This window comes from Dioscorea cayenensis, chromosome 12, assembly GCF_009730915.1.
Source record: "Dioscorea cayenensis subsp. rotundata cultivar TDr96_F1 chromosome 12, TDr96_F1_v2_PseudoChromosome.rev07_lg8_w22 25.fasta, whole genome shotgun sequence".
NCBI classification, from domain to species: domain Eukaryota; kingdom Viridiplantae; phylum Streptophyta; class Magnoliopsida; order Dioscoreales; family Dioscoreaceae; genus Dioscorea; species Dioscorea cayenensis.
In genome coordinates, this window is record NC_052482.1 from 21,264,782 (window position 1) to 21,280,854 (window position 16,073).

The window sequence follows — 16,073 nt, forward strand, 5'->3', positions numbered from 1 at the left end:
AATGCAAGAAATGACTACAAATCCAAAGCCCATGAAAAAAAAAAGGAAAGCACAAGATATGCTTGCAATTAAAAAACTGAAATTTCAAACAAATAAACAAGCATATCTACCAACACAAAAACAAATCACACCTTATTAGTTATTACACAACCATATAAAATACAATTAATATCCATAGCACACTTCTCCACAAACCCCACTTAAATCACTTAAAACAGAAACACAACTGAAATTTGAAAATGCATAAACAACAAAAGTTACAACTTACAAACCATTCAGACCAAACAACACCTTATTATTATCAACATATATATTATGCATGCATTAAAAAAAAAACTAACCCTTAAGTAACAACAGTGACAACAAGATACTGCCCAACATGATCACTAGTAATATTACTATTACCAAAATAACTAGTATTATCATCAAGAGGGTAAAAGAAAGGATAAACTTCATACCTCACAATACAACTACTATAAAGAACTTGACACCCTTTCCGGTACCGGCAATACTCCGGGAACTTCTCCACCGCCGACGACAAGCACTGTGCACAAGGCAATGGCTCAAGATCTCTTGTGCACTGTGCTAACCCATAGATAGTAACATATGGTGTAAACTCACTCTTCCCACGTCCCAACCCTCCATTCCCTGCCACCACTGCCTTCTCCCTCACCTTACTCATCAATGACCCAACCTCCACATCAAACCTCTCTGGATCAGTAGCATTCTCAACGTTGATATAAATCACAGCATAACCGGTATCGGCTTTGCCGATGAAGTTATTAGTGTTAAATCTCATGAAGCAGTAATCATACCAGATTCTAACGTCGGCTTTCTTTGGACAAATGGTTTTTACTTTCTGTGTGGCTTCATCTATGCATGAAGTGCAGTCAGCTGAGCTGACATCTCCCCGGCATTGTGCGAGACCGTAGACTATGTTTTGGTCTTGGCCGGCGGATGAGGTTGCAAAGCCGGAGATTGGAGCTTTGGTTTGGAGGTCAAATAGTACTGTGGTGATGCTTGTTTGGATTTGTGGGGATTGGAAATCTTTGTCACAGTATTGGCCAATGGAGTCTGAGGTTGTGGAGTGAGGAAGGAGGAGGATGAAGAGGAGAAGTAGTGGTGCCATTTGTTGACTACTTTGGAGTCTTAATTTGGTTGTTTTTCTTGATTCTTATAATGTTATGTTTGCTTAATTAGTAGTGTGCATGAGATGGCAGACAATGTTGACAAATGGAGATGAAGGGATGACTTTTTGAATTGTGAATGATAGGCTTTGATTGGGTAAAGACAAAAGTCAAAGTCTTCGTCATCTTGTCTCTACTCTCTAGTTTTGTTATTCTAGAAAAAAACTTCCGTTTTAGAGCCCGGGCTCTCAAAACCCTAATTCCAAGAAAAAATAAATCCACAAAAACCACATTACTTGATTATTCTAATTTTGTTATTATTTTTATCAAAAACAAAAAAAGAACTTTATTATTCTAAGAAAAAAAAAGTTTTTAATGATTGAAAATAATTAAAAATATCGATGAATAGCCAAAAAATTTTTAGCTCAGCGGCACCCAGTCTTCTTCGTTCAATAAGTTGGATTTATAATTCTTATAAAAAATGAGGGGCTTGTGATATGTTGAGTGTGCTCCTTATGGTAGAATTTGGTTCATTAAATCTAATTTCGTATTTTATGTAAAAAAATGTCGATAAAAATCACACTACATATTTATTTTATCTATGTCATATCATAGGGAGAGTTTCACTCAATTTTTTTGTACAACAGTATGTAATTAATTTTCATAAAAAAATAGAAAAAATAAAAACAAAAGTTGGTGGTTATTATTATTATTATTATTATTATTGTTATTATTATTGTTATTTTACAATACTTACTTTATGAAGTTTTACTTATTAATCCTTCCGAGAGCTTTGATATATATATATATATATATATATATTGCAAATTAAAGGGATAACTTCATAAAATAAGAATAATTTCATATTCAGAAACAGGCTGATCTCATCTCATGGCTTCACCTCTCTAATTGCCTCATCGCCCTCCACTTTGCTAGGGTTTATCCAAAAAAAACCTCACTTTCTCGGCATCGACATCCTTTGAGGTATGAAGGATGAATTCCCTCTTTCCATTTCTTGTTTTGCTTGTTCAATTCATGTCATTCAGTTCTTTTCTTGCTGTTTTTATCATTGTTCATAAGCTCCCTGATTTATTTCAAGATGGATGGATGTGTGAATATCAGTTTTTATTTTTTATTTTTTTAATTTGATCTTGAAACTGTGTCCAAAATGTAATTTTTTTAGTATGTGATTGGAGTTTGATCTGAGAATTTGTGAGAAATGATACTGTCTATCAAGTGCTTGATGAATTGTTTGTTAGAAGGCTGCATTGCTTGGTTATCAATACAATCAAAAGGTTTTTGAATTGTTGTGTTTTTTTGAATTTTTGATGGTCTAGGTTTATTAGATTTGTTTAAGAATTTTGTTGAAAAATGACACTGCCTATCAATTGCTTGATGAATTGCTTGTGAGAAAATTCCACTGTTTGGTTACTGAAGCAAGTGAAGAATTTAAGAGGAAAACCAATGCTCTTAGTGAATGACTGTGTTCTGATGTAGTTTCATTAGGTTCATGCTGTTCTTTAGATATTCATGGCTCGGGATTGAGTGGACTTGTTGAAGGGCAGAATGAAGCTGAGGGTGGTTTGTCGGAAATTGTATGATTATGTTCGATACGATCTCAAGGAAATCGCTTTCCCTTCGTCTTTGCCCGATCCTCCGCATATCATAAAGCGGAGAAAGCTAACCTGGAAAGAAAGGTGGTCAGTCTTAAAGGAGGCCTCTAGGCTTTATGCTGCCAGTTGGGTACGAGATATCGGTCCTGATCTTAGGCCAAATGATTATAAGAAGGAAGATCATGAGAGTGACAATGAAACTCGGGACGATGATGCTAAATCTGAGAACAAAGAACCTTCGACATTAGAGGATCTTGCCGTAGCGGCTAGAGGTGGAATGGAGACTCTAAGGCCTGCTTTGCAAAGAGTGTATATGATGCGCGCCGCAGCGTATAGAGATGCACTCAAGAGCTTCATTGAAGGTTATCAAGAAGGGATAAAACAAGTCATGGAAAGGAAGGAAAGTGCTCAGTCTCAAGAAGAAGAAAATGGTCAGAATAAGTCTACTTGATTATTATCATTTCTGTGAAATCTTGTAAGTTTTTCTGACATCCTAATGTTGGAACTGCTTGCTCCAAATTCTCAACCAATGGATATTTAATACTGCCTTTTTCTCTCTTCTTCAACTTGCTTGTGATTTTACTGTTTTTAAGATGGATTTGAGTGCAATTGTCACAATATTCCTCCACATAATATGGTCTAACTGTTGATTCTTGTCTTGCAGATGATTGATTTGTGGATCAAGATTTGGCCATCTTATGACTTGTATAAATGCTTGATGATGTTGTTTGATCTAGCAATTTGGTCACTCTTTCAGTGAACTTTGGTATTATTTTTCCAGTGTGGTTAATCAGGGATTAAGTGGTAGATGTTAAGTTTGTAATACCAACTTTATGGGAACTCAATCTCTGTTTTGTTCAATATGTTAGTGTTTGGATTTGGATGATATAGTACAAGTCCTGTAAAAACCATAATTATAAATGTAAATAACCTAAAATTCTGTGGATTTTTTTTTCTAAATAATCCCTTTTATCTTTTTCAGTTCTACTTTTCATTTAATTTTGTTTCTTTTTTTTTTTCCTTTAATCTTTTCTAGATTGTTTGGGTATTTGAAAACATATAGGAATTTTTGAGGTAATTGAAACTATAATATGGACTGCAACCTGGTTCCTCCCTCTAATTAGACTTCCATCATATAATGAAATAAGATTTTATAAAAATCTTCATTAAAATAGAACAAGCCCAAACTCAAAAGGGGCTGGCTTTCTGATATGATGATCATTACTTTTTACTAAGCTAGAAATCTTGGCTCAAAGAACAAGCCTAACCTCAGAGTGGGTGGTTTATACTTGTCCTGGAAAAGACCAAACAGGCATATTTATTCAACCACAGTTAAAAGTAAAAAGGAGCAATTGGAATTGAAATTTGAAGAACATAAAAAAAAGAACAGAGCAAAATAAAATCACAAAATTGTCAACACAACTTCAATGCACTTCCAGCATTAACCAGACATTGTTTGAAAAAAACACATAATATATTCCAGGGATGTTTCCAAGTTCCTTTAGGAGAAAACATAATGGTTGGCAGCAAATGTTTGCAACATTCTGTTCGGAGAAGTAACCAAGAACTACAACCACAAAATCAACAAAGATCATTCTAGCCATAATATATCAATCATGTGGCTTGGTTTCTAAGTGAGAGTTTCTGATTTCACTTTTAGAGTAACTCTTGAGATCGTCTCACAATACGACTAACTTTCTTCTTGAAGTCATCCCTCCTCTCTCTCCATTCCTTCTGCGATATTAACAAAACGAGTAATTAACACCTACAATTGAAATAGTAATTTTTTTTGGGTTGCATATTTAACTGGATATTATGTGTAAACGACAACTTCAAAATAGTTTTGACCAAACCTTCTAAATGTACAGAGATTCAAAAACCTACCTCGTTTCTAGCCTTGAATTAGGACTCCAAGAATTATAATCAAATTTTAATATATTCAGTTGAACATGAAGAAAATAAACAGATTCCCTACCATAACATCAACAAATGCCTAGTCATTTTTTAGATATAATTTTACCACCATACAGTCATTTTAAATTTCTAGAGATCTTTGAACTGAGAACTCTGATTTAAGGAAAATGAATACCAAGTGGTCTAAAATAAAGTCTTAAGCAGTCCAATACCATCTACTATTGAAGACGTTAGAAGTTCTACCAATGAATTTTTTAATCATAGTCCACTCCACAAACATGATCACTGCAAATGGATAACAGTATATAGACACGATCTTGTGAATCAATAGAATTTAAAAATTATGTTTGGGAGCTGAACGGGATGAATCAATTAAACCTTGAGATTATACGCAAGAAAAAGTGGGCCTGTTTCCATGAAATAAGAATATAAAAGATGCTTGCAGACAACTGGCTACATCAACCTACATGCATAAGATCTTATATTTTCATTTCCCATTCCAATTTCTTAGTATCATATCAACAATTTCCAGACTTAAAATTAAGTTCCACAGGAATTTCAGTATAATCAAGTAAAGAAAATGCAAAAAGAAAACAAAGCATGGCAGAAAATTGGGTTTCAGAATAAAAAAAAAAGATGGCAGGGATTAATTTTCTTTTTATACTCACGGCGGCTTCAATGTTAGCAGGAGATTCATCATTGGGGCTTGATAGCATGGAAATAATACTCAACACTATGCTTTCAACCTGCATAGTTTAATTATCAAGATCATTAGCTGACAAACATGCATATTTGAACAATGCGATTACAGCTTGAAGTTTCTTTGCAAAGTATCTATAAAGCATGCCCATTGCAAGTGATAGAAAAATAAATGAATGTATAAATCATCACGACAAATTGCATATTCATAGAACAATGACTAAAAAAAACACCTAACTGTATGGACAGGTGTCCAACGCTCACTTGCAAGCTCATACCCATTTGGGTCATCTCCCTGGTGCATGAAGAATTGATATGCAAACACGCCCATCAGGATAAACTGACAAACACAAACAAAAATCACGTCTTTCAACAATCCGAGGTAGCCTACAAAGCATGTGAAAATATCTAACCATTTGGGTGCCACATCTCCGATGTAAATCTAACAGTAGGAGGGCTATTGGGATAATTAGAAGGGAAGCTCATAATCGCATTAAAATAACCACCCTCACTGCAAAAATGTATCATTAGTGAGATCAATCAAACAAAAAGAAACAATAAAACAGTACATATAAAGAAAATCACACCAGTGAGTCCTTCGATCATCAAGTATAATGTTATCAATTATTTAAAAAAAAAAACACCCTCCATACCTGATGTCCAGAACCAAAACCTTGGCAATGTCATTTACAGAATAAAGAAAACTAAGCACATAAAATCCTTTATCAAAAGAAGCTCAAAAGAAGCATAAGCAGACGATCAAATTTTCATCTAATAAACATTGAAGACAATGGCCAACTGGTTGAATTAAAAAAATATATAAAAAAAAAGAAAGACAAAAATTCCCAAAAAAATCACATCTTTGACTCTAGGCAGACCATATAAAACTCCACATACGGAAAGAATCAGCAAACTTTTACAGATAGCTTCTAGAAATCATAGATCACAAACAATCCAACCAAAATAACACTAAAATCAATCCAAATCCAAACCCCAGATTGCCAGCAACTACAACATAAAAAAAAAAAATCAAACAAATTTCCAATATCTGGGATCAAAACCAAAGAAAACCACGCACTAAAGCGTATCCGGCGGCCCGATGATCGTCACGATCCACTCAAAGACATTGCTATCATCCACAAGGCCAGCCGAAAACCCATCCACGGGGTTCTTGCTGAGATCTAATCAATCAAAAAAGAAAAACACCAAACTTTTCAATCCATCAAAACCTAATCCACAAACAAACTCCAAGAAATCAAATCCGTACCTCTAAGCTGCTTGGCGAGGAGGAGACTGGCTTGGCTAGAGATCGCCATGAGAGACAACGATCAAGGAGATGAAGAGGGCCTCGTCTAAGACCTCAAAGGGCTCGAAACCGCTGTAAAGGAGCAAGCTTTTTCACGAATCACGCTGGATTAGCAGCCAAATCGAGATATTTATATACAAAGAGGGCTCTGGAAGAAGAGCCCAGAGAGAATGCGAGACAAAGGGGATGAAGAGAATATATATAGTGTACTTTTTCCCTTTTCAACCCTTCTTTATCACTTATTTGTTTTTTCACAAATAAAACCCTCAAAATTTTGCTAATTAGTATGCGTACCTAGTTTTAAGCACATTGATCCACCACCGACTTAATTTTTCTGTTTTTCTAAAATTAAGGTATACAACTATAAATACAGTAATATATATATTATTTTACGATTGAGATTAAAACATTATGCAACCACTTTTCATTGTTATTATTATTTTCACTTACTAATATTTTATAAATATAATAATTACTGTTCATTCATATCTAAAGACCGTTTTAATCTAATAATTTGAAACAGATTGTTCGTAAATTTTATATTTTTAAATATTTTTGGCCTATGCAATTTCTCCCCTGTTTGTATATATAATATTTAAATTATCACCTCATAAAATTAAAATTTCAAAAAAAAAAAAAATCTTTGCTTGCATTATACTATATACAAATATTTTATCGAAAAATTTATATGGTGTTCGAGTTTGATCCTATCACCGGTAGCGAGGAGCAATCATGAGGGCCAAACTAAATTTAGTATAATTTATTTTATATATGTAACTATTACATAATTTTTTTTAAAATTTTATTATATATAATATTTCATATCTATAAAAACATAAACAGTATATACAAAGAAATTTAAAGATGTAGAATAAAATTAATATGTTAAAACTCTATATGACATATTTTTAAGAAAATGAAATCATCGATAACAGATTTTGAGTCAAAAGTTTTAGTAATTTCTACCTTAAAATTTTAAAATAATTTTTTATAAATAAAAAATAAAGAGACAAAATAAAAGTACAAAATAAAACTAATTCATAGTAGAGTTTCAAAAATTATGTTCCATAATAATCACAAAAACATAATCTCATTATACATATCAATTAAATAATTAAATCCTACTCCTAAATAGTTAAATATAATGGAAAACAACCAACAAGTACAAATTCAGCAACTTTTTTTTAATTTATTCATAATATTTGGATCATCATTGGCAACAATTAGAACTACACATGAAAGCATGTAGAAAGAAAGAAATGGAAAAAAATAAAATTATTCACTTGAATATTTGAAACCCCACCCAATGATTTTTAAGATATTAAATTATCAAAATCAGTTACAAAACAAGATTGAGAAATAACAAATTCAATCTTTAAAAAATTCAAAGATAAAAAAAAATCAAGCATCCAAGAAATTAAACAAATACAATAATTAATAGATATTACCCAAATTGAAATCCTAGATCTTTGGAAAAAAACCACTATAAGGCCACTGGTAATGGATTTGGATGAAGGCATAAAATTTTTGGAGAAAGTCCGGTAGTAATATAGATGGTAATATCATATTACCAACTTATAAATATTACCGAAAAGTGGTAATTTACCAGTGTCAGGTAATCTTATAATTTTTTATATTACTATCACAACCAAACACGGTAATGAACTATTTCAGATAATAAGAATTCCTAACCAAACATGGTTATATTAAATTACCGTAATATTTCCAACCATATAACATTCACACTCATATACTGATAATCTCATTGAGTAATATGCGAACCAAACGACTCCTAAAGATTTAGAGTTTAGGGAAGAGGTCATTGGCCACCACTTATTATTTTAATTGTATTAATTTTCTAAAATTAGCCTTATTAAAAACTCATTAATATTCCATTAATTTCTCTCTACTTTAATTATTATTATCTTTTATTCCCTCTCTCAAATTTCCAAAAATATTTCTTTTTCATTATTTATTGGAAACTATAAAAATACATTAGATATTAAAGGTAAGTTAAAAAAAAATTTACAAATTTTTCTAGGTGGACATATAAAACAGGAAAAAAAAATTCTAAAAGAAGATATGTAAATAAGGGTCAGAGTAATATTTTTGTATGTATTACTTTTTTTCTCCTATTTATGATTATTATTAGATAATAATTATAAACTAAATAATTTTTTTTACATATCTAAAATTTTTCACCACCTTTACCGTATGGGAGTTCATATTTCATTCCTTTAAAACTAAAAAAATTAAGGATTTGAATTCCTACTTTGTCCCAGTATTTATAAAAGAAAAACTTCCCATTATTTTTTTACAAGATTTTAACATATTATATTTATTTAATTTGACCTCTTTGACTGATAAATTCACACAATTCTAAATTGATATTATTAACATAACAATATCCAAAACAGCCAAATAATCAGACTAACAATACCATCAATGATATAATCTCACTGTTCTCACATATTTTTCATGCCATTTGTACCATGCAACAAAAGCCACGTCTTATAATACCAGCAACCAAGTGTTCTATTGATATTTAGGTCTTTATTAAAACTTTTCTTAAGTGATAAAAATTCAAACTTTCAAATCACAAATGAGAACATATTTCTGGAAATATAAATAATAGTTATGTACTGAAAATCTCTATATGCGACCCCACACCCACTTGCTATGTCAAAATTTATTTGGTAAAAAAATCACATCTTATAATATAATAAAAATTATAAATCTTTTAAAATTTAACAAGATCACCACATAATCATGATATTAAATCTAAAAACAACGCTATTCATGCCGAATAGTTTGGCCGAAATTCAGACCGAATACTAATCCCGGTTCTAGAGTTAGCAATCCCTACTTCTGGGCCCGCACACAACCACCGTTCACATCTCCCAATAATATGCCCTCAGCCGAGAATCAAACTTTCACCATTCGGTGAAGAGCTCTCTATCAGTAACCCGTATACCAATAGACTATTTGGTCATTGGCAATAAATAAACACTTTAGATATAAATAAATAAACAATTTGGATATAAATAAATAATCGGTGGTGACGTATGATAAAAATGATGAGAGTTGGGCGTCGGCGGATAGGGGTGGACATGGGTAGAAACTGGGTCGGGTTTTGAAATGCTAGACTCAAATATACTACCCATATATTCGATTTCGGGTCGAGCCATGTTAAGCCAAGTGTTTTGATCCAAACCCCGACCCATTCAATTGTCATTAGGCCCAGTGCCCAGTAACCCGACCCAAAAAAATAATTAATTTTTTTATGAAATAATTGAAAATAAGCTAAATAAAACTACTACTACTAACCTCTAAAAATTTTTTTCAAACATTTAAAAAATATAACACAAGTATTATAAATGTTTACTCTTTTTCAAAGCCCTATTACTATTATATATATATAATTATATATATTATAAATAATATATGATATATATATATTATTTATTTATTTGAAGGTCGGGCCTGGGGTCAGGGTCAAAAGTCATCCGAGCCCAAAACCAGTCGAAATTCAATCAGCTAAAACATTTGAGCTCAACCCTGGGTTTCAAGAACTTTCTAAACCTGCACCCTGTATTTTTGGGGTGAGTTCGGGAGCCAACCATGGGTCGCCCGGCCCATGTCCACCCCTATCGGCGGATGCTTCGAATTTGCCAATTTGGTGTCCTCCCAGGATTTCTTTATACCCCGACCCCCCACCCACACACACACACTTGCCCTAAAGCCAGAATCACTGTCTCCGACAATCTTGACCGTTCAATTGTCGGGACACCTCCTCTAAGGCTAAGCTCTACCACACTGTATCCTCTTTTTGACTATTCCTTTCTCAATCTCAATCTCTTTTTGACTATTCCTTTCCATTCCATTCTCAACCAAATCAAATAATAATTTTTAAACTAAACTTTATAATATACAAGTTTTTGTAAATGATTGGCCCATCCATCAGTTTTCTTAAAAAATCACAGATTCTAAGAGGATGAATTTTTTTTTTTTTATATATATATACATATACAAAGGTTTAATAAACTCTAAATTCTTTGTTTCAATCCATGTTTGTGATTATGAATATTTAATCTAAGTAAATATGAGTTACAGTTGTATTTGAAGAAGTGAAACAAAAAAAAAAAAATTTTGATTGCAGAACTGAATGATGTCATCCACAATTCAAGCAAAGCTAATCATCCACTTGGAGTTGCAATGCAAGGCATCAAATCATGGAATCACTGGTTGGTGAAAGCAAAGACTAAATCATGACCACCATGTTTCCATTCTTCAATGCCTTTCAAACTTTCCATCATTCAATACCCTTCAATACATATGACTCAAATGGATGAAATGAACCAAACTTTTCCCACAAATATAGTTTATTTCATGATGTTTGTAACTCTCTATCCAAGAAAGGAATAAGGCAAACCTGCAAATTTTTTCTTGGCATCTTCATACATGTTATGCTTGCCAGGTGGCTTTTTTTTTTCCTTTTAATGCATTTATGATTTATTTATTATTTTTTTAAAAAAAAATCTCAAGTGGTTGTTTGTTCTTTATCATCAAATCAATCCATGAACACTTAAAACTAAAATTTTCTTCTGCTTTCTCTAAGTTCTGCAAACACACAGCAATTCACAAGCTATAATAAGTAGATTGAGACATCTTCTGCTTCAAACTTTATTCATTACACCTTCTTTCATAGTTCCCTTTTGTTCCCTTTTGAATTATGATCTCTTTGCCTTGACTAAAACCTACTCAATTTTGCTCAAAAACTCCACACAACAATCTAAATTAATGTTTCAAGAAGTATCAACTATAAAAAAACAAAGATAAAAGTGGTCAGAGGCTAAGTATCAAAGAAGGAAAAAGATAAGGGCCCATGGTTTTGGATGGTAGGGAGTCCTGGTAGAGGAACTGGAGATGAGTTTATAGAGAGGTTTATAGGGCTTTGTCAATCTATTATTCTTTAAAAGATTTGGAGTTTGGATGTAGCTGTTGTCTTTATCTGCGTGGCAAACTGGAGCTAGCAAGGTGCCAAGGTTTTTGATTTTGAGAAGGAATGGTGACAAGGGTGGTGTCATCATGATTACATCGTTTATTGCATTCAAAGTAAGGCTACCGGAAACCAGACAAATATACGTCTATAACACCAAGTTCATGCACTAGAGGTAGGAATCAACCAAACATAAAACAAGCAAAGAGAGAAACCAGAGAGGTTCCTGAAGACAGAGGGATCAGATTCTCTTCTTTGGGTGTTGGTACTTGTGTTGGAATATAATACCAGCAAATAAACATAGTCAGTCTATCAGAAGATATTTCCAGCTAAGTGACGAACATTTTATTGTGTAAAACAACTAAAAAATTAATTTGAGTGCCTTTGTTGATGGTTTATACTTTTACAGTCATTTGGTTTCATGGTATGGTTTTATTATTGTATTTTTGAAAAATAAAAAAATACTTAACGAGAATCAAGATAAGGTGCAACTAACCTCTTGAGAATGGCAGGAAGAATTAGAAAACCAGATTCACCAAGTCCAGTAAACTGCCACCAATCCAATGCCTACAAGAATTTCAATCTGGTTAAGGTTGAGAATTCAGATAAGCATTGGGCCCAAACCACAGTGCGTGTGTGTGTGTGTCACTACTAAGCATGAAACTTCACCTGAAATTACTATCCTGACAACTACCAGTTAATCAAAAGAAGTCAAGAAGAGAACTAGGATACCTGAGGAGCAATTAATCAGATATTCCAACATGTTCATGGTGCCATATCTTCATCTTCCTGTGCCTTGTTGACAATACTTCATCACCAATAATCCAAGCATGAGCATTTCCCATCTTTGAAATGATGAAATCTGAAAGGATCTCTTAACACTAGTTCTCGACCAACAGCCTTGCTAACTAATTTGTACACTAAATGACAATCACCACAAACACGAAGATTCTTGAAAACTCTAATTATAGATCCTTCAGGTACACCCATCAAGCCAAAAGCCAAGGCTAGTTTCTCACTATGGTTCCAAAGAGTATGTTCCTTCTGTTCTTCATCTATATCATGCAGCGTGAAGGATGTATCTGCAACATAACCTAGTTCTTTCACCATGTGCAACATCCCTTCCAACTTTGCATATATCAGCTCAGCTTGTGGGTGTCCCCTATCTCCACTGCCAAATGAACTTACCTTGTTCTTCACTTTAATCCAACTACATGCAGGTCTTTTTCTTTCAAATTGATCGATTTCATATGTGTTCTCACCTTCTCCACATCCTCCCACCTTCCAGTAGTAGCACAAACATTTGATAGAAGAACGTATGCAGAGTCATCTAATGGGTCCAGCTTTAGCAGGCATTGCGCGGCTTTCTTCCCCAGCTCCAAATTTTTGTGTATTCTGCTTGATGCCAGCAAACTACGCCAAATGAGATCATTTGGTTGTACTGGCATGTTTTCCACAAACTTTTCTGCTTCGATGAGCTTTCCAGAACGTCCAAGCAGATCAACCATGCAAACGCAATGCTCTATCCTCGGTTGAATGCCAAGCGCTGAAGTCATATATGCATAGTAATCTAGTCCCTTGTCTGCTAGACCAGCATGATTGCATGCAGCAAGGAGAGAAACAAAGGTTACATAGTCCGGCTTAGGTCCGATTTGAAGCATTTGCTTAAAAGTCTTCTCAGCTTTCTCAAAAAGACCATGTCTCGCATACACTGATATCATAATGTTCCATGTTTGTCGTGACCGGCTGCTCGGTTCTGGAAGCATTTTTAACATATCATCAATGTTACCACATTTACCATACATATCCATTGCGGCATTCCTCACATGGAGATCCATTTCATATCCGAATTTTATGATCAGACTGTGAAGCTGTTGTCCTTCCTCTACAGATGCTAAGCTAGTGCTTGCTGCAAGGCCAGCAGAGAGACTGAACTGATCCAGCTCCACTCCTTCATAACGCATTTCTGTGAATAGCTTTAGAGCATCCTCCCCATGAAAGTGATGAGCTTTAGATGCTACCATTACATTCCAAGAAACCGTCGTTCTGATTGCCAGTCTATCAAAAATAAATTTGCTCGAATTGAAATCTCCACACTTTGAGTACATTGTAAGCAATGAGTTCTTCACAAACTCATCTGACTCAAATCCACAAGAGATTATATGTGCATGGAGGGGCATTCCAAACTGCAGTAGGTCTTGAGGTGCTGAGCAAGAACCGAGGACATTCACCATTGTGATGTAGTTTCCCCTTATTCCTACCCTTCTCATCAAACTAAACACTTGCATTGCCTCCCTCTGCTCTTCATTCTCTACATTCCCTCCGATAAGTGCATTACATGTAACCACATCATATGCCGGCATTCTCTGGAATACCAACTCAGCTTTTCTCATAGCATTACATTTGCTGTACATAGTGATCAAAGCATTCCCCAATAACAAATTCCCTTGAAGTCCAAATTGGATCATGAGGGCATGGACCATCTCTCCATATGATAGAGCTTCAGGGCTTGAACATGCCCCCAGCGCACTAGCAAAACTTACATGATTAACTACATTTCTACCTAGAAGCAATTGAGAGAAGATCTTCAATGCATCCATGAGCTGCCCACATTGAGCATAAGCAGAGATCATGGAATTCCAAGAAATGAGATCCTTCTCAACCATGGCATGAAACAAACTCTCCGCATCTTCCAATGTCTCCAAAGAATACATACTAACAAGTGTATTGGCCACGGAAACAGATGCATCAAGACCTTGTTTAACAGCAAACGCATGGAGGCCCTTCGCGAATTTTGGACAATTCACAGAAGCACATACAGATATCAAACTGGACAGTGTAGTCGCATCAAACCGCACATTAGCATGACGCATATCAGAGAAACATTGCAAGGATTCCTCACACATTCCACAATGTGAATACAAAGATATCATCGAATTCCATGTTATCCTGTCACGGTTCTTCATCTGATAAAAGACCCTCTCCGCATCTTCTACTCTCTCCAGACTATCAAGCAAAGCAATTGCAGCATTCAAAACCGAGACATCATTCCCAGAGCCACAAACCACAGCATGTGCTAGAATCTGAAAACCAATAGTTTCACTGGCAAGCAACCCACAGGAACTGATCACTGCTGAGAAAGAATTCTCATTGCAAGGCACACCATCCCTTTTCATTTGCTGATAAGCAATGACAGCATCCTCTGGATACCCATTCTTCGAATAACTCACCATCAATGCAGTCCAAGAGACCACATTCCTCTCCGGCATCTCATCAAACAGTCTCTCCGCATTGTATACAAGCCCATGCGTACCATACAAATGCAACAGCGCAGTAGCCACATAAACATCATTCAAAATCCCAACTTTGAGAACAAAACCATGAAACTCAATCCCTCTACCAATCACTTCCCTGCACTGATTAAAAGCCGACAAAATGCTCGCAAGAACAAAACCATTAGGACCGAATCCATCTCCACGCATGCTCCGAAACAACTCAATAGATTTAACAAACAATCCAGCTCGAGCACAGCCAGAAATGACGGTATTCCAAGACGCATCATTTCTCAGAGGCATTCTGTCGAACAGTTTGAAGGCAATGTGGGGTTGGCCAAAACGGAAGTACATGTTGATGAGGGTGTTGTAGTGGAAGAGACTGAGATGAAGAGCGTGCTGCTTGATGGAGAGGGCGTGAAGGGTGCGTCCATTGATGAGGCTGGAGATCTCTGAGAAGCCATTGCGGAGGAGCTGAGAGAGATCTGGAACGAAGGAAGAGAGGCCATTGGGATCGGGTTTGGTTTGGGAATGAAGGGAGTGAAAGGAAGGGAAGACGATGAGTTTGAACTTGAGCGCTTGTATTCGTTTGATCCACTTTGCCAGTTTTTCTCTCTGTTTTTCTCGCTCGACATCCACGGGCGGACCTGAAAGTCATATAAAGAGTTTGAAATAATAATAATTTTTTTAAAAAAAATTTTCCAAAAAAAAACTATATGAACATATGCACAAAACATAATTTACGGACATTCGTAGAACATCCATAAACTACAAAAAGATAACTAGAGATACAGATACATAATACTATAGAGAGAGAATAATAAGATCGACTGATGATCTAGATTCTATCACACATTTTCTACTGCTTCATTATATTTTTTTAAATAAAGTGGATAAAACATTGATTTATTAAAATGGAGAACACTCATCACATTTTTCACTAAATAAAGTGGATAAAAAACTATATGTATATATGTACTTACACTAAACGTAATTTACAGACATTCATAGATACTCCATAGTGGTTTCTTGTGTCCTTGTGCCCAAAGCGAACTGGGCGAGTTCGGCTTGAGTACTAGAAAAAGATAGGGAGAGGAAAAAACTAGAGAAACAGATACATGATACTATGGAGAGAGAAAACAA

At 34.6% G+C, this 16,073-nt stretch overlaps 3 protein-coding genes and 1 pseudogene across 5 annotated transcripts; 1 reads left to right on the plus strand and 3 right to left on the minus strand.

Moving 5' to 3' along the window:
* Nucleotides 1-231: 231 nt before the first annotated feature.
* On the minus strand, nt 232-1,147 carry LOC120274090 (cysteine-rich repeat secretory protein 55-like). Its single transcript, XM_039280842.1, has one exon. The coding sequence runs from the start codon at nt 1,127-1,129 to the stop codon at nt 344-346; it is 786 nt and encodes a 261-aa protein (XP_039136776.1). The 5' UTR covers nt 1,130-1,147; the 3' UTR covers nt 232-343.
* An 809-nt stretch (nt 1,148-1,956) lies between these two features.
* LOC120273402 lies at nt 1,957-3,626 on the plus strand. Of its 3 annotated transcripts, none has more exons than XM_039280029.1 (3): nt 1,957-2,111; nt 2,625-3,215; nt 3,405-3,626. In XM_039280029.1, exon 2 carries the CDS (start codon nt 2,694-2,696, stop codon nt 3,189-3,191), a length of 498 nt encoding a protein of 165 aa, XP_039135963.1. In that variant the 5' UTR covers nt 1,957-2,111; nt 2,625-2,693; the 3' UTR covers nt 3,192-3,215; nt 3,405-3,626. The 3 variants fall into 3 exon arrangements, with proteins under 3 accessions (XP_039135963.1, XP_039135966.1, XP_039135964.1); XM_039280032.1 differs by having other exon boundaries at nt 2,625-3,171; XM_039280030.1 differs by having other exon boundaries at nt 2,634-3,215.
* A 511-nt stretch (nt 3,627-4,137) lies between these two features.
* Nucleotides 4,138-6,839, minus strand: LOC120274028 (annotated as a pseudogene).
* A 5,045-nt stretch (nt 6,840-11,884) lies between these two features.
* Nucleotides 11,885-15,578, minus strand: LOC120272965 (pentatricopeptide repeat-containing protein At3g24000, mitochondrial-like). The gene is given in 3 exon segments (XM_039279600.1): nt 11,885-12,225; nt 12,391-12,885; nt 12,888-15,578. Coding segments are annotated over 2 exon segments (2,811 nt in total). The 5' UTR covers nt 15,285-15,578; the 3' UTR covers nt 11,885-12,225; nt 12,391-12,471.
* Between the last annotated feature and the right edge of the window lie 495 nt (nt 15,579-16,073).

Coding starts and splice junctions, on each gene's coding strand:
- LOC120273402 (XM_039280029.1), top strand. CDS start 2,694: ATGAAGCTGAGGGTGGTTTGTCGGAAATTGTATGATTATGTTCGATAC.
- LOC120274090 (XM_039280842.1), bottom strand. CDS start 1,129: ATGGCACCACTACTTCTCCTCTTCATCCTCCTCCTTCCTCACTCCACA.